Below are 22,852 nucleotides of genomic sequence, written 5' to 3'. Positions count from 1 at the left end.
CTATAATACTCGTCACTGTAAATATTACAAACTTGCGTAAAAAATTATATTTTAAAATCTATCCACGTCCTTTAGAAAAGAAAAACAAGGTAATTTCCAAACAAGTAAATCTGCTCGATACATTCCTATTGAAAAGAAATTTCACTACGACAGAGGACCATTGGCGAAACTGCATATGCATTTGCATACGACGCTGAAATTATGTGCACGTGTCATAAATATTTTATATATAATATACGATAACACTAAACTAGATAACTAGAACTATCAACAAATAAAAATCACGCAACTTGCCACGATTTCCACACATCTATTTCAAGCGAATGTGATCGCTCATAAAAAATGACACAAAAACGTGTATTCAGATTAACTAATATAATTTCTAGCGCGTGTAGGATACGATAAGTATTCCACAACAACGTTCTACGATGCTGCTGCTATGCATAGCAAATAAACGTATCGTCGAATAAAGAGAAGACCAAAAAGACAGTATACATATTTCTATCAATAATCGATCTACCAACAGCACGCATGAACATCTGCAACAAGCGGGGCAATCTCGTAAGTTAGGAAAATCCCGATGGTTAATCAGAACAGCCGAGAATAGCGGTAACAATGCTATCTTCTGTTATTTAAACAATCAGAGTGCATGTACATGCGAGAAACTGACACGCAGCAAGTACGTGCCGCACCATCATCAAAGAATAACGAACGAACACGCGTTAGTGGCGAGTTGGTAGAGGGAGGATTCTTGAACTGCGAACGCATTGATTGATTCTCCGCGTTTCCGCTTGGATCGCAAACAAATCGATCGCCGGCTATCTAAAAGTACTTCTCTGGATTTTCATTACGTTAACCCACGTATGTTTACCGCTGTTAAGTTTCTTGGGATTTCGTAGAAAATTTCTCTATCTTTCGCTGTAGAAATTTCATTCGGTTTCTTTCACTGACCTTTCACAGGGGGATATAACATCGAGAGTTCGTGAAATATTGAATTATTACGAAATATTTTATTCTGAACATTGAGAAAGTGCGATTGAACGTGTAAATTTGAAAAAATAATGGAAATTGAAATATTTGGAAGCAATATAATATTTTATACGCGAAAGCGAATATTTGAGACAAATACGTGAATTAATATTCAAATTTGAATTGGTCATCGTGAGACAAAGAGAATTAATTAATTAAATTATACGACTAAAAATAAAACAGCGATTGTAATAATCTTAATTAAATTTACGAAAGGAAAATGTACAAATAAATAAATCAAGTCTGTCACGAGTAGAAAAACGAAATAAATAACTGGAAGCTGCTCTTAATGAAAATCCAGCGAATGCTGCGAAATACAGGCTTCAAATTGATTCAATTTCATATATATAAATACATCGATCAATTGAAACGACTGAAAATGTCGAATATTCTAATTCACTCTAATTCGTTGTATTTGTGAATTGACGTCAAGACGATCAATGTTGCATAGATCTTATCGTGGATGATAAGAGGCTCGAATCGTGGCGGAACAAGAACGCTACGTAACATTTCCTGCTATCAGTTGCATTAATTTGTTCGATATCTGAGAAAGCTCCTGTATCGAAACGCAATACGTGCGTTCACACTTGTAAGAGTGCGTAACACGATACGAATCTGCAGCAATCTATTAGATTTCTTTCAATTGCATTGGAAAGTGGATCAGAAGCACAGGCATGCGTGTATCTGTGCCTTAAACCGATTCTCAATTACTCGCATGTAAGAAACGAAATATCCATCTGTGAAAAATATGATATTTACGTTTCATCGAAAAATATTGGGTCATCTTGCAAGGAACGCGGTTTTCTCGAAATTCGAGTTTAGAATAATGGAATTTGCTACTACATTAAAATACTATAAAAATAAAGGATTAGAAGAGATAGAATTACATCGTGAAAATAGACCTAATATTCGATAAATAATTCAAAACACGAAAATGATCCACAGATCACGTGGTACTACAAAGTTATTCATTTTGTTAATCATCAAACGTAAACGTTTATAATAGTGACAAATATTTGTTTGAGGTTTCAAAGATTTGTTGGTTTCAAAGTTTTTGAAAATTTCTGTTTCTAATTAACATTAACTGATAATTACTTTTACTTTTCGCTCGTATATTAAGGAGAATTTTAATAGGGGGTTTCGCGAGTAGTTTTTACGATGGAAAGGACAGCGAATCTGAGCGCAAATGGCGAGCGATTAGACAAGTTATCGAAAGTTGTCTGTCCGACTACCGACTGAAACTCGTCCATTCTTATGCAACTCTTTACAAGAAATATACTGTTAATAATATAATTATATGGAGAATAATTTGAACTGGAATACAAAGGTGATCAGATAGGAGGAAAGATGTGGGTAATTTACGTAATTTGCAGATATTCGCGATAAACATGAACAATCCGTGATTCATCCTCTTTAAAAGTATATATTTATCTAGTAATTAAATTTTGTTCGATGTTTCCGCACATATGGCATCGATGATATTAAAATTCGAAGGCAATCACCGACGATGAGTCACGAGGATGATTATTGCGTAATATTGAAATAATAATACACGCGAATTTATACATAGATTTGATCACGAGCGTGCTTCTCACAGTACTATTTATAATTGTTCTCCTGTAAAAACACGACGTGACATATATTTGAGACACATGTGGGACGAAGACAAATATTTAAATAGATCGATAATATTTTTAGAATCGTCTATTAGATAGAAGAACGAAATTTGTACTAAGATATAAATTCACGTAGAATTTGTAAAAATATTTTTTATTAAATATGTAAAAATATCGCGTAACAATCATGGATGATCAATTTGTATTATTGGTATATTTGTATTACACGTCATAGAGACAACATTATAAATAAGATGGTCGATACTTCATTTTTAAATAATCGAAGAATAAATTAGACAATTTTATACGCCCTAACAGTTGCTTCGTATAATGCAAACGAAGGATTGCTTATCTGCTTCAATGTCAATCAACACAGACACTTGACATTCCCCTTGACAAAATTAAGCACAATCATCAAAACAAGTATATACATGTATATCTTCGTTACAGTTAGGCTTCCCTTTGAAAACAATCTAACACCTACTTCCATCAAGTATCCTAGCAGTAATCAAAACAGAAACCGTTAACACCATCGGTTAAGAGAAAACAAAACCGCCGATTGTATGTTATCACGGAAATACAAATATAGAGCATACATTCAATTGTAAGACATAGATGTAAAACAGCCGAACTTTTCGCTTATTTCGTGTTAACAACTATAACAACGTATAACTTTTAATTTATTCAAAAATATAACTGAAAGTTAAAATGTTGAACAACATTTCAAATATAATTTTTACCAATGTCATAAACATTAACACCTGCTTTATCACTATCGCCGCTTCATCTCGACGAATTCCTCTCTAACGCAACAAAAAAGATTGATTGACCTAATTAAACTAATATTATACAAAAAATAAATTTACAAATCGCAAGTGCTTAATATTTTTGCACAATAGTTGCAAGCTTGTTACTAAACCAAGTCAAGCTCAACAAGTAAATTTTACAAACTTACGATCCAGTTAATTATCTCGTTTAAAATAGTAAGAATTATACGAATTACTCGTGCGACAAAAGTCTACAAACAATAACACGATATTTGTCAATTTATTAACATTATCATTTAATAACTTGCTGTACAAAGTTGTCAATTTTCTACAATTTGTATGGTAAAAATCGTATCGCTGTACTTATAAAATACCGTGTAATAAAGCTCCATAGCTAACAACGCGTCACTTATCAGTTCGTTAAAATGCTATTCATTTCTTACGTTACTATACAATGTTGAGAATCAGCTACAATTTGTATTCTACAGATTTAAAGAATATCGCGTAACATACGTAGCAACGTATCACTTGTCAGTTCGCTGACATTATCATTCGCTAAATTTCCATACGAGTTTGACGATTTCTTACAATTTCTATTCAACAGCACTGTGCTGCAATAATCGCAAAAAACTTGTATAACAAAACTCTATAATCAGCAATGTCGTCACTTATGTCAATTCACTAATGCTCTATCACTTCCTATAAATCGTTTATTAAATCATACAAAAAAAATCCAGATAATTTCCTGAAGCGTTCCCTATGAGGCCCTTTAAACCTATTGCGCAGGTACACGATGTCGCGGAGGGTGAGTGAACAGGAAGAAGCGTGGAAGCGAACGCGTGCTGGTTCGCGCGGCACTCACCGACTTTCCGCCAGGCGATCCTTTCACTGGTGCCCCTTCCAGAGGGCCGTTTAGCGAAATGCACTCGCGAGGACACGGCTGACAGCACCGGTATGCTCCGGCGGAAGTAGCAGCGTTCACGGGGGTGAAAGCACACTGTTTGTCTCGCGTTACGGGAGAACGTGACGGTGGAGAAACGCGGAGAACGGCCGGGATCTGCGTCTTAACGGGAAGCAAGCAGAGCGGACGAACGAACCGCGCGCGTGGCCGTGCGTGCGTCCGGCGTAAAAATGACGAGGACGAGCGTCGCGTAGCACGACCGCCGGCACAAGGGCGTCGAAGGTCGCAGCTGCGCGCCGAGCAGCATGCAGGTGCGTCCCTCTTTCGCGATACGCGGGACCGCGCGCGATTTGGAAACTGCTAGGAATCGTTTCTGCGAGATTCGGCCAACGCACGCTTCGCCAAGGGAGGGGAAACGGAAGATGGCTTGCGAACGCGGTCTAAGAACGACCCACGAAAGCCACACCAGTGGTCGCACCAGGTTTCTGTCAAAATTGTAGAAGTTTTAATAGAGTTTGAGATAGGGCGACGAGGTTGAAACTAGGATGTTGCGCAATAAGGGAAAATATGGAAGAAGTATCGCGAGCCAGTTTTCATTTTGAACCTCTACGGTGAATTTGGTATCTTTTGAACAAATTTTTTAGAAATCTAAATCCAACGAATGTAGTTTTATTTAACAGTGAAAACGATAGAAGGAACAATTACCATATCATCAACGGTATTGTCGCAACGCTAGTGGTGCACGAGCGGTCAATTGATGTAATTGACGCGCGGAAAGTAACGTTGAAGTATTTTGTGAGTACGGATGAGGATAGTTATATTCGATATTTAATATATTGGAAAAGTTCAACACGATGTATTCGCGTATTGGAAATAATTTGACAAGTTTGTTACTGAGATGATTTAGGTATGTTAGATTTTACTAAATTAGTTAAAAATGTGACTTTTTATTATTATTGTATAAGAGCGGATGAGAGTGATGTAAAAACTTTGCTTGGAAAAATGTTAAATGGTGTGGATGTACTGAATCTTACTGAATTACAGGGATGAAACGTAATATCTTATCGTTATTATATTCGATTACGTTAAAATATTTCGTGTATAGGGGTGAGTAGATGGGATGAAGAAGACCGATGTACGAATTAATTTGAAGAAATGTATATGGAATAATTTAAAAGATAATAGATAATCGATTAACTGAAATAAAGATAAAATGTTACATCTGAGTGGGTTACTTAAATATGTGATTTTTCATTATTGTTACGTTTATACATTTAAAAGGTTTATAAATGTCAAATACAGAGAATGTTGAGCTATTTAATTAGAAGGATTCTATTAATGATCTTATCAAATATCTCTATTACAGATCTTATTTTAACCGAATATTATTATGACACGAAAAAATGTAACATCTTACGAAATAAAAAGCAGGAATTTCTGAACCCATATTTTTATGAGTTTAAGAATAATATAAGTGTAATAGCATCCATAAATGTTAAGTATGTAATAACAATTTCATAATTAAGAAATACACATACACATTGAATACCCTAAAATTGACTTTGTAACTAGCACAAGCAATTACATCAACTGCACAACATTTCCTCTATCAGCCAAAAGATCGATTTTTGCTTCTCCAATAAATAGCTTAGATTTAATTATACGTTCAAATTCTGGAATGCTATTCAATTTGTTGGCTCCTTATCCTAACCTAATTCCTAACCTAATTTCCTTAAAAATGTATTTGATGCAAGAAAAATTTGAGTATACTTTTATCGAATAAAAAAATTTGAATAATCCATAAAATAAATGATAAATAAGTAATAAGTACATATAGAAAGAGTCGAGAAATTAAATTCTTAAAAAAAAACTTTTCTTTATATTCAAATTTTCCAGGAAGTTCACGCTGATTGCATCAACGGTCGTTCTAACTTTTGTAACGTCTATCTCGTAGCACGATAAAGGAGGCAGCACCAGCTGGACCTCCAATTAAAAGCTCCCCTCGTTCGTTTCGAACATGTCCACACTATCGTAAAACTAGAGTGTGCACATGTACGACGATGATGAGCCAGCAAAAAATTTCTACAGTAGCAAGCGATGTAGAACAGTTAGAGATACAACGTCGTACGTGCATGTAAAATCTTCGCCGAGCTAATCTTCAAACGCAATTTAAACAAAACAATGCGACTGTTTCTTTAGTGTAATTCGATTCCATTCAATGTAAATACATCACTACACCTAACTGTCTATCGCGAAAGTGTAATGAAAGTGATAAATTATAGAAGAAATAGGTTCTATCTGTGACAATTGCTTGTAGAATTTACGATAAGACACGTCATAAAAATAAGAAAATTAAATTAATGCGAGAAACGTGCCAATTTTGTAATAGTTGGTAAAAACGAATAAACGTTCGTAAACTTTTCAATTAAAAAAACATCGGTAAAATGCAGTATGATTTAGTATATTCTTTTCACTTTGCTTCAAACAAATTATTCGTTAATTTATTATTTTCTCTTCCATATTTAATATTATAATTGATCAGCACATTCGTGGATAATTAATCCCTGAAGGGAGCCATACATACGATACGCGTACATGTGTATGTATATGTTGTTTTATTCAAACATGATTCCCAAGACATATAATAGCCAAATATGTACAATAACGTACAACATTTTTCTTAGATAATTAAAAATATCTTCCAATATCGATCCAACTCATCAAATATCTGTAAATATAATTCAAGTAAATATTATCTAATTTAAAAACATTTACCCTCAAGGAGGTTAAACGTTATATGAGACCGGTTATATCAAACAACGTGAAGCGAGACTCGTATGGCTTTTTCCACACAAATAATCGATACAAAAAGGAAAGCTCTCCAATCAAAATAACCAATCAGCTTCACCTACATCCGAGAACGTACGAGTATCATCGAGGAATCTGTCCGTGTACGCAAATCCTAAATTAAATCGCCGATTTCGCGTCACTTACACAAACATCGTATGAAAACACACCGTATGAAATAACCTCTAAACGGTTCTAACCTTTACCCCATCGCTCTCCCCGTCCCCAAAATATTAAATCACGAACGAAGGAATCGTTGGCGGAAGAACGGCACAGTGTGCGAACGGTGATCGAGCGAAATTCGAATTTTTCCGTGAACTAGTCTAAATGAATACGAGCCTGCGCAACAGACTCTATCGGAAGATTCGCCGCGAGAGGCGCGGCGTCGCGACGCAAGCATGTGCCGCAGATTATGCCGCATTGCCACAAGCGTACGGCACCGGTCGGACGACGATCGTGTCGTCGGGACAACGCTCGAAAAAAGAATCAAGCGAATGAGCGAGTCGCGAACAGGTTAAACGCGAGACGTCCTCACGATGCGCCGTCGAGGACGTCGTCGACGAGACAGCTGGTAAAGAAAGGGATACATCGAACGCGAACGACGACATCGCGGATATTGACGAATATTCCGGAGCTAGTAAACGAAAGAGAGAGAAAAAGGAGGACAGAAGAAACGTGATAAATATTGTTTGACTTACCCTGAACAGAAGAAAACCTCAGGATCATGAACGTCCGACGATTGCCTGGTTTCATGTACCACTACAAGGTGATCACGATGCTCCTCTTCACGACCATGGTTCTCGTTGTCTACCTGCTCCTTCACTGGGGTATTATGTGCACGAACCTTGAAGCTTGGCGGCACGTATCCAACGTGGTGAGTCCTTTCGAGACACGTTTTACCGTGCGCAACTATATCACACACGACATACACGCACCGTACGCAGAGATCGTATAGGCAGGTCGCGCTAGGGTCACGCTCGCGAAGGGGTGAAAACCGTAAGAGGGTAGAGAGAAAGGGACAGGGACCGAACAAACGGGCACGCACGCGCTCTCCTAACGTGCACGGAACGAACTGATTCCGTAGCACGGTACGGTACGAATTTCATATGTATACCTACGAATCTAGGAAAAAAAATTTGACCGTCCTTACCTCTGTGTGTTTACATCGTTACAAACATTCTGGTTGTCGACCTCTGCGTAATGCTTACTAAATAGAAACAAGCAAACTTGCGAGATCTTGCGAGGATTACGAGGTAGAGGGGGTAATATCCCCGTCTCTGCAGACCGTCTATTTACATTCTTTTGAATGTGCCCTTAGAATTTGACTGGTTTCCTAGAAAAATAAAATCATCTATGAATAGGCCTTTCGAAGGGAAGTCTTTCAAACTATCAAATTGACGACGATGAATGGGATAATGCATGAAATATTCCTTTCTCAGCTGTTTAGGATTTTTGTGAAAAATGATCGCAGGATTGTATATATGTACATATATGTATATATGATTTATATTGTATATATGTATATATGATTGAGGAAGATAATATTCGTTATACAGCGGAATTTCGCCACTTATGCGTTTTATAGAAGTTGAGAATCGTTGTTGAGGATATATTTGCGCGTCTTCATAACAATATTCACGTCTTTGTAGGAAATTTAAAAAATTTTAAGAAAAGGTGCTCGATTTATCTCGTCTGTGATTTATTTTACAATTTATAATCGCTTTAACGCGTCCTTCGTGCAGCTGTTATAGTCGTCAGAAATATTCATTTAAGCACAGTTTAAGAGATTTTCACCGTGTTATGTTCACATTATAAGTGGATTAACGTTCAACGCACGTGGCTGCAATGGAATTCGATTTTATATCACGTTCGCTGCTCGTCAAACTTCCATTACCTGAGCCATATGTAAACGAATAAAAACAAATTTTCGTACAAAATTCATTCTGTATTTGTGAAATTTGTTCAAAATTTCGTGATGTTTAATCGAACCTCCTAGAATGAATTTCATTATATGAGTATACACGATCGATGCTCAATTCTTTAGAAACAAATGATTTATGATTACTTCTATAAGTTCATTCGTCGCAAGAAAATCATGTAAATAATAATTGATAATTAGAAAACTCATCTCTCATAGTTCTCATAGTTCTAGAATTCTCATCCAATGAACACTACCTAATACCTATCGAAACAGTCTAATATTAGGTTGGCAATTAAGTGATTACGAATTTTGTCAGTACCACCTATTGACAAAATTAATTGCCAATCCAATAGTTCCTCACGAAAATTGTTTAAATACTTACCATAGGAAACATTTACATATATACATATATACTATGCGTGTATTGTATAAAACATTTTCAAATTTTCTAAGCACTGTAACGAGATACGACTATGATACTGGCGTTGGTCAAATTTGGAACCAATTTAAAAATGTGTATCGAAGATACAACTGCTTACAATTTAGTTGAAAAAGTAATATAAGGTATGAATAATCATATTATTATATACCGATATTAATATAACGAACAATGAACTACTACTTAAATATTTTTCTATGTACACCTACGGCTTCTTTTTTCTTTTCCAAATTTTGTCAATGTAATCGCGAGAGTCAAGCCACTGAGCTACTGCATTACAATTTTTACGCATTTGTGTGAAAGTTTGAACATAATAAGCGAAACTATATACAGGGTGGTTGGTAACTGGTGGTACAAGCGGAAAGAGGGTGATTCTACGCGAAAAAAGAAGTCGAAAATATTGAATAAAAATTTTTTTTTTAATTTTTTTTCTTTAATCTTTCCATCGAGACAACGATCTACAGTGAAATCCGTTATAACGAGATGTGATAAAGTGCACGCGTACCGAGCGAAAATTCAAAGTCGATTTTCTCGAAAACAAAGCCTCAAACGAAAAATTTTTATTCTACATTTTCGACTTCTTTTTTCGCATAGAATCACCCCCTTTCCGCTTGTACCATCAGTTACCAACCACCCTGTATATAAAATATCCAGAGTAGTATATTTATTATAACATTTAATAAACAAATCGCTGTTTCGATTTCATTTATTCAGTTATATTTTTAAAGATTGCAAAAAAATTCACGGTCTATTCATCACACTGCTAATGAAAATGCGAAACGTTTCGTATATATGTACATATTCGTCAAAGCTTTCTATAAGCGTTCAAATACTTTCGTGAGTCGCTGTTTATGTAAATTTATAATTCAGGATGACTCGTGCACTTGTTGCGATCGTTCACAGCTTTCTATGACCATATAAAACGCTGATTGTAAGTGGATTAATATTCTCCGGCGGTAGAAAAAACATTAATTGAACGTGGCTATAAATTAAATTTGCCGAGAGAGTGGTTGCATCGATGTGGTAAAGCATCGAATGCCAGCTTAGTGTCACTACTCATTACATTCAAGCCACACTATCATCATGCTGGAATATTAAGAACGAAAACGTTTACGTAATGCATTATCCAACGCACGCGAGGTCGCGAAAAAATGTCTCTGGATGATCCTCGTGTTAAATTATCTCTCGTTTAATGGTTTTCCGCTCGTAGTATTGTACAAATATAAGAAATAAAATCATAAATGCTGATTGTACGTTATTGAATAATTTAAACGCCGAGATATTATGTTCGATCGGCGATATTTATTTTACAACACTGATATACTACAACGTTATATGTATACTTAAACTTGATAGTGACTCATAGATCGTTCAACATCTTTCAAAACATTCAGCACGAACTGCTTATACCGAATTTATTCCGTAATCTTGATATTCCGACGCTATATAAACGATATATCATGCTTATGAATTTTAAACCATTTATTTCATATGCAGATAAAGCTCATTCCTTAACCTTGATAATTGTAAAATATTGCTGCATTGCTCATAATATATCATAACATGAAGTATGCAAAGACCTTTGTTCCTGAAACTATTTTACTAATATTTATATTGTTTAGTATATCGTTTTTCCCATTAATCATATTTGGCCAAATTACCATAGGTAAATCGAATCGTTTATCAGAACCTAATTTTGTTACTGTTCTGGTCCTTCAACGAGTCTGAAAAGGTTCCAAAATATTTATCTCATAGTTTTTCTACCAGATTATGTAATCGTTTGTCAAGTGAAACATTAGCGACCTTTTCTAATGAAAATAGAAATTCGAGAGATTGGAATTCAAAGACGTAATTTCTACGTATTTAGGAAGGGTGTTTCCCGTCTACAAGTGAAAGGAATTTAACCAAATCCCGGAAGAATCGCTTCCTGATACTTCCCACCTGTATTCAAAACCTTTGCAAGTCAACAGAATTCCATGAAACGCCACTGGAATTGCTCGTGATTCGCAGAAATTGTATTACCCCCGGAACAAGATAATCCCAACATTCCTCCGTTTTTCTATCTCAGAATGCATAGGAAAATACGTGAAAAAACGTGGGACCTCGGCTGGTATAAACTTGGCCCAGATAGGATGATGGCTTTCGAAAAAGTTCATCCGAAACGTTACATGGACGTTACGGTGCATAAAGGCGCGTGACACGCATGTTATGGGATCCGCCTCTACTCGAGAAATTCTCTCATCATGGCGGTCACGACGACTAAAAATATCGTTGTGCATAGTCTACGGTATGCACAGACCCAAACGTGTGTTGTACCGGTTATACGCACGTGAAACTAGCTATACGTGTGCGAATACACGCGTGCCTGTATGTAACGCAAGTATCGCCCACGCAGCAAGAGAATAATTCACTTTTATTGCTCTCATTCCGAACGATGCCCCAACATCTACGGATCGAACGTAAAAATTCGACCACATGAATCGTCCGTCCACCCACGAAATTCTTATTTTTGCGATTAAAACATTTAAAACATTCTTCCTCATCCTGTTTGACGGACTTCACGTGGAAGTACATGTTTGTGCATATTTTCACTTGCTTGCCAATTACGTTAAGTGATGTTACATGATATTGGATCACTTGCTGGTATTTAATGCAAATGAATAAATGCAAAAGATGTGATAAATAATTTTAGGATACAATAATTGGTGTCTGTAAAACATTTCGAAAATGATTCTTTACTTGATTGTTTGTGAAATTTTCTGGATTTGTTACCTATAGTTGAGAATCCAACAAGTTGCTCGAAATCAAGAAAGTAACAAAAATAAAACTCGTCGTGTTCTTCTCTTGTACCGTTCGAATTAAATATTTTACACTGTTTTTATTTTTTAATCGCTTCGTTATAAGTTATTATTTCATTCGCCTTATACTATACGATATTAAACAAAGTAAAACTTGTTGCAGTTTTTCAATAGCCAATAGATGTACTGTAATAATAAATTATGGCTGATATCATGGCAATATACAGAGCCTCGGAAAAAGTATTAACGTAAAAAATTTAACGATTATATTATAATACGTAATTTGAAATTATTCATCGAAGAAACTTTCTACGACCGAAAAAGTATTCGGTATCTTTTTATGTGATCAGCAGTTAAATATACATTTGTACGTGATCAGCGGAAAATGTATTGTTAACACATTTCTCATTGTTGACAGCGCTATTGCACGTTGAAGATTCATTTCTATTTATTTTATTTGTTTTATCAGCACTTCGTGGTGGCACCGTAATTTGTTTTAGCTCTCGCGGTGAACGAGAACTTCCTTCTGGTTGCGCGTTTCTCGAGTGTTCGTACTTGTGGTTCTGGGACGACAATAAAGATTAGCGTTTCTTTCCATGTAAACTTGGAGTAGTAGACAAAAAGTAGTACATACATAAATACAGGGACATCGTGAAAGAGGACAGATGTGCTGTGAAGAAGAAGGTCTTGATAAATTTCGGTCTTTTTATAGCGTTTATAAAACACCAGTGATAATGGCACTAGGAAAATAATCGAGTTTATCAAATTTCATTCCTATATGAAATATTCCAAAGTGGCAAGGTTTAACATTTTGATCGGTGTAATAGTAATTTTACGTTGAATACACTATCTCCTACGATCGATTAAAAAATATTTACGATCATCGTAATCGTGATTTTTACATAATTTTTTCTTTACCTTTGATGAATTCCAATAGATTCCGATAGATCGATAATAATAATAATATTATTATTTTATTATAGTATAAGATATTAATTATTAATGGTCATCAAAAATGAAATTTTGATATGCATCCTGTATATATGTATTATTCGTAAAAACAACATAAAATACCGCAGGTGAATCAATCTACAACTGGTTAAATGATGATGCTGTCAAATATGTTTAATGGATTACAAGATAGAGGTACAGGACGTTCAATTAAATCAGTGTAATGAAATCTTTAATGAATACGCGATGTCAATATTCGCGAGTACACGTGTAATTGATCATCGTATGATAAAACAAATATTCGGTAATATAAAGATCGGTCATGCTGTCGCGCATAAACGAGTTCCTGTAGTAACCTTCGTTTGTGTAGAGCTATATTGCAAATACCTTGAAACTTTGTTTGTGAATGGACAATTTATCGTGCCTTTTTGTGTTGCACATGCATCTACAGGGTGTTTAAACGTAGAAAAGCTCAGTTATCAGGATGATAAATCAAAACATGCTTCCTATCAAAACCGTAAGGATCTTAACGTGGCTCAAAATTATTACCCCTACAATCTGATTGTAATTTATCTAAATCAAACTCAAAAATCAAACTAAATCGAGCTTATACTCAAACGTAACTAAAATGGTAAATTTTCTGTAAACAAGACTTTATTGGATAATTACACAAGATGAAAATCTTTGTTGCTCATAAAGGAAGTTTCGTCGATAATTTTTTTTTTTTTTTTTGCAAGATAAACTTAACTTTACAAAGCTCAAGGTTATTACTGATTTTAATTCTTCTTAGGAGACAACTGATATTTAAACCATGTCACATTTCTTTACAGAAATGGAATATTATAGGAACATAGAAGAATAAATGCATTACGTATAAACGAATACAAGATAATTTTAGAAATATAACAATTCGAACAATTTTAACATGTTTGATAAAACTACTAAATGTAGTACTAAGTGTACTAAAATGTAACGCCTTGCTATTTCGAAATATTTAATATTCAGTGCTATACAAAGCTTCCCGACAAAGTAGATGTTTCCCTTTATATTCCATGTCCTTGTTCTCGATATTAGTTAAAAAGACACATAGATATCGCTTTTGGAACATAGAATGAAAGATTTATCATTCTATCCTTTGATGTAACAGTTTACACAATTTTAATAGAAAATAGTCCGTTTAATGTAACATTACTGTTACGTGCCTCAAAATGTTGAGCCTCGTGTCGAGATATTTGTAATACAGGAATTACATCTTAATATTCTTCGCTCAGTTAAATGAGACGAATCCTCCTGACTACGTCCTCTTACACTTCCAAAGACAAAGAAATCCTTTTAAATGCACAATTGCAATGTCTCACCCTGTATACATATCACGTATACGTGACTCAAAGAGAAAACTAACCCATTACTCGGCCAAAGTCTCGCGATATTCCTTCATTCTGTTTCAAGAAACCCCCTGTGTGCAACGTGCTTTTACAATAACCATACTTCATTCTAAAATGGGTTCTAAAGCAAAATACATAACGAAGAACGTAACACGTCCTGTACGTGTAGATTATACAGATACGAAGGAATCCGTTTTACATGAGTCCGCGATGAATGTAAGAAAAGAAACTTATACGATACTTAAAGCTAACCGAGGCGCTTTTCGCCAACGGGATATCCCTTAAACCGTGACTTTTACACGCCGATCGACTTGATCGATTCAAATATCGGTGTCACGTTGCGACGAACGTGGAAATATCTTGAATGAAAGTCGTTCGATTTCATTGAGGGACAGACGAGACGATACGTGACTACGATTTCACGTGTTCCTTCAGATAAACGGGAATTCCAAGGCAATAGATTCTCTTCTTTAGTTCCTTGGTATTTGTACGGAAATTTTATTTCAAAGTAAAATCGGAAGCAACGGGAGAAAAATGCGTTTGATGTTTATTTCGTGAAAGTTACCGGTTTCGATCGTATGAGAGATCAATTCTTTGAAGGAAACGGTAATTTTGAATTTATACGTAACTTTCGGTGGACAATTGTAAGAAATAATCTGTAAATTTCGACTTCCGGATAATTAAAAATTTCTATTATCAAAATGTAAGAATAATAAGAAACTTTCATTGCGGTAGATGAGAACAGCAAAAATATTGGAATATTCACCTGGTCAATTTTAACCTGGCATCGTCTTTTTAAAATAATCAGTGGAAATTTAATTTGTTAAGCTCAATTACACGAACGTGTCTTTTTGAAGTAGATTATTTTTCATCGGATTATTCAATTGCATGAAAATACAACTATTGACACTGTGTTGCATATGACGGGTAGCGAGGCAATATGTTAAAATATATTTAAATAGAAATTTGTAAATATTGAAACATCTTAAAGAAGAAGTACAATTTAAAGGAGATATTTTACATATTGTTGAGGCCACCCTTGAAATAAACTATACATTATTAAAAGAAATAAATTAATATCTTAAAGGATGTTGGAAAGTGGCCGAGTCTGGTTTACGAGAAATTTCGCCCCGTGTCATAAAACTGTTTTAAGAGTTCCTTGTCCCGGTTTGACGTTTTACGTAACCCTTCAGCCGAAAGGATGCTCGTAAAAATACTGTAAATCAATGAAAAATAAAGAAAAATATGAGAAGGAGAACAGCAAGTTGGTAACAAGATCATACTGTAAAAATGTTTCAGAATTTCAGAAGAGTAAAAAGAAATTGAGGATAATTTAATCGTATCCCTTGAAGGGAATTTTTACGATGTGAACGTTGTTCTTACGGTACCTGATCATAATTTTCATTTCAGTGCAGCACGCACAAAAAAGGAGCTGCAATAGGAATTCTCTGCGACCCGCTATGCTCAGAAAGAGGGATTCACTCGCTCGCATGCGAAACTCTTCACGCTGGCAAAGAAGCGGTTTTCTCGGCCCACTGGGAGACGACCCGACTTGTGTTCAAAGCCTCAAGGTTTATTCCCTTTCTTTGCAAATATATATGTCACAGAGAAAAATTCGATGCTTACATCTAGGATCAAGGAATTCTCTGATTTTACGGTATTCTCGAAATACAGTATTCGACGGAACGATCGAAAAATCATTTACAATTTCGTAAGACTGTAGAAACTTAGAGAATTCGTGAAACTTCAAGTAAAGAGTAAGTTACAAATTTTGTTGAGACCAATAGAAACGTATTCTATTCTCTAAAAACTAATAAAAAAAAAGCCTACTTTGGAGTTGAAAAATTACTGTTTAGAGTCTAGGCAATTTGAAGGAACTGTAATGTTGTAGCGATCGATGCAACTGTAAATAATTGTTCAAAAACGAAGACATTCGAAACAAGGGCTCTGATTTCAGAACGAAGACACCGATGGAGCAGTACGAGACGTTATTCTGGACGGACGCGGCTGGCATAAAGCATTTCCCGTCTGAGACGGACTTCAACACCATGATCAAAGATCTGGTCGTTAGCAAGCTGAACGTGACGTTGTCGCAGCATCAATTAGAGAGGCTTGCACGACTTCGTACGCATCGTGTCGAGACCGAGCCCAGAAGGCGACAGCTCGAGATGGAAAATCTCTGGCCGCTGTTACAGGAGAACGAGTACCTGATGAGCATACTGTACGAGGACAGGGACATTTTTCCACAGCTGATTGGCACATGCGGAACCTTCTACGCGGTCGAATACGTACGACCCATAGAAACACCCACGACAATCCTTGCTCTGTCCGATTCGAAACCGGAATGGGCGAAAAGATTGAAGCTGGCCGTGATGATCCTGGACCTGCTCGAAGAACTCGACACCAACTTTCCTGAGCCGATCCATCTGTGCGATGTGAAGATAAACCATTTCGGTTTGCCTCTCGGTGGACAGAAGCTCAAGTTCCTCGACCTGGACGCGGTGTTTCCTAAAACGATTATCAGCCGTATCACCGCGGACGGGAAGAACTGCGAGAAACACGACGACTGCGACTACTTTGACTGCAGGTCCTTCTGCTCGAAGAACAAACGATGCGAGTCACCGGTCGCCAACAACAATTTACAAGTAATTACCAGAGATAATAAGATTAATTCGATAAATGACGAGATCGAGTTAGGCTAATCCTTTTACGGTATAGTTCGAAAGAGACTACAGCAAACCATGTGAAATATGGTGTTATACATTTCATACGTTAGTTGCCTCATATTTTTCTATTTAAAATATTGAAACATTGGAAATCTTTACCCAGTTAAAATTGATTGCAAATCTAGATTAAATGCAACATTGATCTTGGATAAAATGTTTGGAGATCGTAGCAGGATCAACTCATAAAACTAATATTAATATTTATTTTCTATAAGAAATTGAAAGTATTTTTCATCCTGAAAGAGGCTACAGATGCAAGGCTGTCGTCAGACGATCAAAAATATCGTCAATATTTCAAAGTTCACAACGAAAATACGGTTTATCGATAGATATTGACAGTGTATCGACAATATATATTGATCTTTTTAGTTTTGAACCTTGAAATATCGACAATATAGATAATATTGATAGCCTAAGGGCAGCCTAAGATATCTCAGCCGTTAACCCTCCGTAAGCAAACATATTTTTTGATGTTCCATAGATGAACCGGATCGTTTATGTCAAAACATAATTTTTTGATTAATTTTGAATTGATTAAATCAAATGCTTAATATTTTTTTCGAAATTTGCATACGGAGTGGTACGCAATTTGCAACTTAAAGTAAACGATTTTGATAAATTTTAAGCCGAATAAATTTTCTAATTTCCCTTCCATAAGCGAAAATTAAAACAATAATGATTAATATAAATATGAAAGTACGTCGCTTAAATAAAAGCAAGTAATAAATAAATTTCGGTTGTTATCGCTTGAAATTCCTTTAGACGATTTTAGGAAAAATATTAAACGTCTGTCTAGTTGCAAACTTTTGAACGTCGCTGTACTTTTGTTATTTGATAATAGCGTATTTTATGAAATATGATTAGACATTGACTAAAAATAGGGTAGAAAGACAAGATTATATATGTATATCGAGAAGATTATATGCTGGATAGTACGTATGATGTATAAGGTTTCCTACGTGCTATCCACACTAATTGGAAGATTCTCTATTTTTAAGTAACTTTATCTCTAGATACAGTTAGTTCCTCAATAAAATGTTACACAATATATACTAGTACCATGAAACTATATGTATAACACTTTCGTATAACATAAAGTATATAATGAAAATAAATACTCTTTATGTACACATGTATAGAAACATAACGCGCCAATCATTGTCGATAATATCAAAATTTGAATCTTAATTTTTCTTAAATCAGCTGTTTTGCTTACCTCGACGAAACAAAGCTGACTCGACAAAAAAAGTTGATTCTTGATTATTCAAAAATTCTCACAGATTACTCACAGAGTAGAGGATACACATTAGACAAATATTCTACTATCATAATGTTGCAAATATAATAAATATATGCATTGACCTTTGAAGCGAGTCGTACCAGCTTGTAATGCGCAACTATGTATTGGGTTGGCAACTAAGTGATTGCGGATTTTACGAATACCACCTAATGACAAAATCCGCAATCACTTAATTGCCAAGCCAATACATAACACATTGGTTAAAGTCTTAGTTGAGACCGAACACGAATGTACATGAATTGTAGAACTTATGAAGCTTAATTTTAAAAATTGTTCGATGAAAGAGTATCAAAATGAGTATCGATGAAAGTATGTATCAAACTGCACTTTATGGAAGCAAATTGAAACGAACGACTATGACATTTTTCAGATCATCTGCGAGAAAATATTTCTCGGTTGGACTCTCTCGGGGACTATCATAATTCCTGGATTACTCATGTCGGAGCACACCACCAGTACACTGGCAGTTCTTTTACGACAATGCGCGAATCCTGCCAGTGACATTGAACATTTACCACGTGCTGCAGTTTCGGATAATTTGAAGACACGACTATACAATATGCTGCACGAAATGGAACAAGAAGTTGCTGCTTCCGTATAGAAACGTTTTAGTTCGGAAAAATCACGAGAATCCAAAGGATCCTCGTTCATGGACAGATGGGTATATTTTCAAACGTATTCGATCGAATTATCAAAGGCTGTTGTTAGAAGAGCGAATTGTTGAAATTTATAAGAATTTTATTACACAAGAAGATATTAGCGATCGAAGGTATAAACATGAGAACGATACTTTCGATGAATTTCTTGAAAAATTTGTAAATAAAACGAGAGAAATTTTGAAACGTTGAAACTTTTAAGTTTTGATAAAATGGTTTAATTAACTCTATTGCAATTTTTTAAGAAATTCGCTGAACATGGTGAACTACGGGGAGTATGATATCTGGAAATGAATAGATTCAATCTATTTTTAGAATTTATCAACCCCTACATTTTCATAATTTAACTTTTCGATTTAATATACTTCTTGAAGGATTAATGAAATTTATTCGAATGTCTACACGTACTTAAAGGTACCAACCAATGAACATATATTTATTGTAGAGTTTATTTATTCTTCTTATACGTAATAATATTTCAAATAAACCAAATTTTACACAAGCGATTTTAAACAAATACATTAACTTTTGAAGCATGAAGGTACTAACGATTTTAGAATGATTATGAAGTTAATGGAACGAAGTTAAATCTCGTTGTCGTTCGAATAACGGTATAAGTATTAAGTTGTCCCAAAAGTTTCTTTCATTTTATAAGGAAACGATATATGCACAACATTTTTTATTTTATATTATTTTATTGAATTATGTATGATCCATTTTGTTCCAATAGAAACAAAAAATGTTGTGCATCTATTACTTCCTTACAAAATGAAAGAAACTTTTGTGACAAGCTAATAGAATGTTCGACACGCATTTACTGATTAAGCAGAAACCCCTAAACGGCCGACGTTTGTAGTCGTTCGTTAAGCTTCATTGTCACCTCAGCCTGGAAATTGATTTACATTCATTCGGAGAGCTAAAAGAAATGAGCGTAGCTCCATGTAAAATATAAAATATGCGAGAATCGAAATGAACAATCGGGAAATATCTAACTTTCTACGAATCCAGAGAAACGAAAAGAAACAAATAATCTTTGTACTCGGAGAATATAATAAAATAAGCGACCACTAGAGGCTAGTGATAGTAATAAGAATAGGAAAAGAAATAATATTATCAACAACGAGCACAAATACCAACTACCTTACACGTAATTGTAGCCTTACTTATGTACTTTAAATTAAACATTCGATACGCTTAGATAGAACTTGAAAATAGGTATAAGAATACTGTTATTTTTACATATAATATTGTTATTTGCATATTATTTGTTTTAGTGGAAAAATTATTGCTCATCTTAGTTTAGTAAATAATTATTACCTTAAAATATGTGTATTTAATACCTACTCATTAAATTAAAATCTTTAATGATCAAGCATTGATAATGTAAATATAAATGTACATTACAAAATAAAAGATTTTGTAAAGTAAATCGAATTTTTAAAATCAGTTTACATTAAATTCTATGTATTGAATAAAATAAATGTACATCTTTAATTTCAAGTCTGAACCACCGAACTATATAGATCTTCTCTCTCCAAATTGAATGAGATTAATAACTAGTTTTGTATTCATTATGTTATCGTTATTATCCATTATACCAATGAGTATTTGATAGATGACAAAGATAGCAAATTATTATAAATATTGCAGTTAACAATAATAGTTTCCAAAATAATATTGTAAAACTTACTAAATTCATTACATAATTGCAACACTAAATACCAAACAGTAGCAATAAAAATTTTCATACTTAGAGATATAGTTATAACTCATGACTGTAAATAAACTAATTTGAGATGTAAATTTTGAATTTCTTGAAATCTCGCGCGTTTATATTCAAACCAATAGCCAATAGCCAATACGACCCCAAAGTACCACGTGACTGTGTCCCCGCATCACGGAGGTAACTTCACCCTAAAAATAGAGGTTTGTGCTCGGTGCCTATATTCCTATACCCATATTTAATTCATATATCTAGGGATTTTGTCTCTACATGATTGTACATCTCGCATTAGATATAACCTTTATATAGTACCTTATAGGTATTCATCGAAACGTAGTAACTAAAAATTCATTTTCAATAAGTTAGTTGTTTCATAATGGGTACACTGGAACAATTGGCGAATCAATTTGCCAAATTGATTAAATTTGATACATGGGGTAATTATCCTGCAGGGTATGATCCAGCCAAACACGGTCCATATGATCCTTCTCGATATTACGGGAAACGTAAGTCTACCATCTTTCGCTATTCATTTAATTTACAAATGATTTAATAAAATATTATCCGTCTTTACAGCTGATACGCCATTTGGCGAAGTAAAACTTCGTGACTTGCCAGAATGGATTAGCCGACGCGAGAAAGGATTCAAACCATTTGCATCGTTAATTTCACGAGGTAGATATTTTATCAAAAAAAGTGGCCTTACCATGGCTCAAAAATTATATAATACTTTTGTTACAATTAGCTTATTATTGATATATTCGTTAATATTACTAGATAAATTAGTTTTAAATAAATGGAAATAATATTTTTTATATTTAAAGTTCAATATAACTTGATATAAAGCAAAAATTGATTCCTTTGCAATTAAATTTTTGCTCTATAATAATTTGCATTTAGTTTCTTTGAAGTATTACAATTTAATTGTCATAACTTACAGCTCACTGGCGATGGCAGTTAAAGTATATGCATCCTAGGAAAGCAACTATGGCTCCAATTTTTCAGCTTGCTATGGCTGGTGCAATATTTGGCTATGTTATAAATTACTTGCGTATCAGTAAGTTTATATATAACAAATTTGTATAATTTAGTTATAAAATAATGAAGAAACAATATCATAATGTATGTCTTCATTTTCAGGGGGACATAGAAATTATAAATATCATTAAAATATTATTAAAATCATCTTGAGTTAAAATTGAGTACTATTATATTGTATTAGTTAACAAAAGTAATATCAATAATCTGTAAAATCTATAATATGAAATAAATGCTGCTTAAACATTTGATATGTAATGTATATAATATCCTAGAACAGAATTTTTCTTATAAATAAATATTTGTTTATAACAGTACCTTTGTTTACTGGTTAAGATTACTACCAATATCATTCACATTTCATTATTTAAAAATTGACATGTTTTAATGCCAAATATTTTTAATGCCAACTAGGAAAGATATGATGAGTGTTATAGTTTTTTATGATTAAAGGTTATCTTAATATATTGTATAAATTTTGAAATAAGATTTACAGGTTGATTAATAAAAAATCGTAATAAAAAATTTTTATTATTTTTAATATAATCTGTCATTACGTTTATAAAACAAATTTTGAAATTTTACAAGATGATTTTTTATGAACAAATTTTCAACATTTTGAGAAAAATATATTAAGTCGAATCGTAGCTTATATATGAGAACCATTACCATAATATGAAAAATAATAAATATGTACCTCATATTGTTATGCGATGTCTTCTTATTTCAGTCCAAATTATACTCGATACTAATAA

At 34.2% G+C, this 22,852-nt stretch overlaps 3 protein-coding genes across 5 annotated transcripts in view; 2 read left to right on the top strand and 1 right to left on the bottom strand.

Annotated features, from left to right (window-relative positions):
- The window catches only part of Gbs-76A (Glycogen binding subunit 76A), a 147,153-nt gene extending 139,156 nt beyond the window's left edge, over positions 1–7,997 (bottom strand). Inside the window, exon 1 of one of the 3 annotated variants that reach the window (XR_011173214.1) lies at positions 4,275–4,361. The gene's annotated coding sequence lies outside the window, so the exon portion shown is untranslated. Of the gene's footprint in view, positions 1–4,274; positions 4,407–7,858 lie in introns of those variants that run through there. The other 2 variants (XM_069113668.1, XM_069113677.1) reach the window with 2 other exon arrangements.
- aln (divergent protein kinase domain 1C) lies at positions 7,885–19,853 on the top strand. The gene is made up of 4 exons (XM_069113819.1): positions 7,885–8,034; positions 16,065–16,225; positions 16,612–17,299; positions 19,051–19,853. Exons 1-4 carry the CDS (start codon positions 7,885–7,887, stop codon positions 19,279–19,281), a joined length of 1,230 nt encoding a protein of 409 aa, XP_068969920.1. The 3' UTR covers positions 19,282–19,853.
- A 1,490-nt stretch (positions 19,854–21,343) lies between these two features.
- ATPsynF (ATP synthase, subunit F) lies at positions 21,344–22,346 on the top strand. The gene is made up of 4 exons (XM_069113997.1): positions 21,344–21,565; positions 21,636–21,734; positions 22,000–22,116; positions 22,200–22,346. Exons 1-4 carry the CDS (start codon positions 21,436–21,438, stop codon positions 22,226–22,228), a joined length of 375 nt encoding a protein of 124 aa, XP_068970098.1. The 5' UTR covers positions 21,344–21,435; the 3' UTR covers positions 22,229–22,346.
- The last annotated feature ends 506 nt before the right edge of the window (positions 22,347–22,852 follow it).

This window comes from Bombus flavifrons, chromosome 1 (assembly GCF_040668555.2).
Source record: "Bombus flavifrons isolate JBK064 chromosome 1, iyBomFlav1_principal, whole genome shotgun sequence".
Taxonomy (NCBI): Eukaryota; Metazoa; Arthropoda; class Insecta; order Hymenoptera; family Apidae; genus Bombus; species Bombus flavifrons.
The sequence above is the reverse complement of the archived record's forward strand: the minus strand, read 5'-3'. Positions and strand labels throughout refer to the sequence as shown.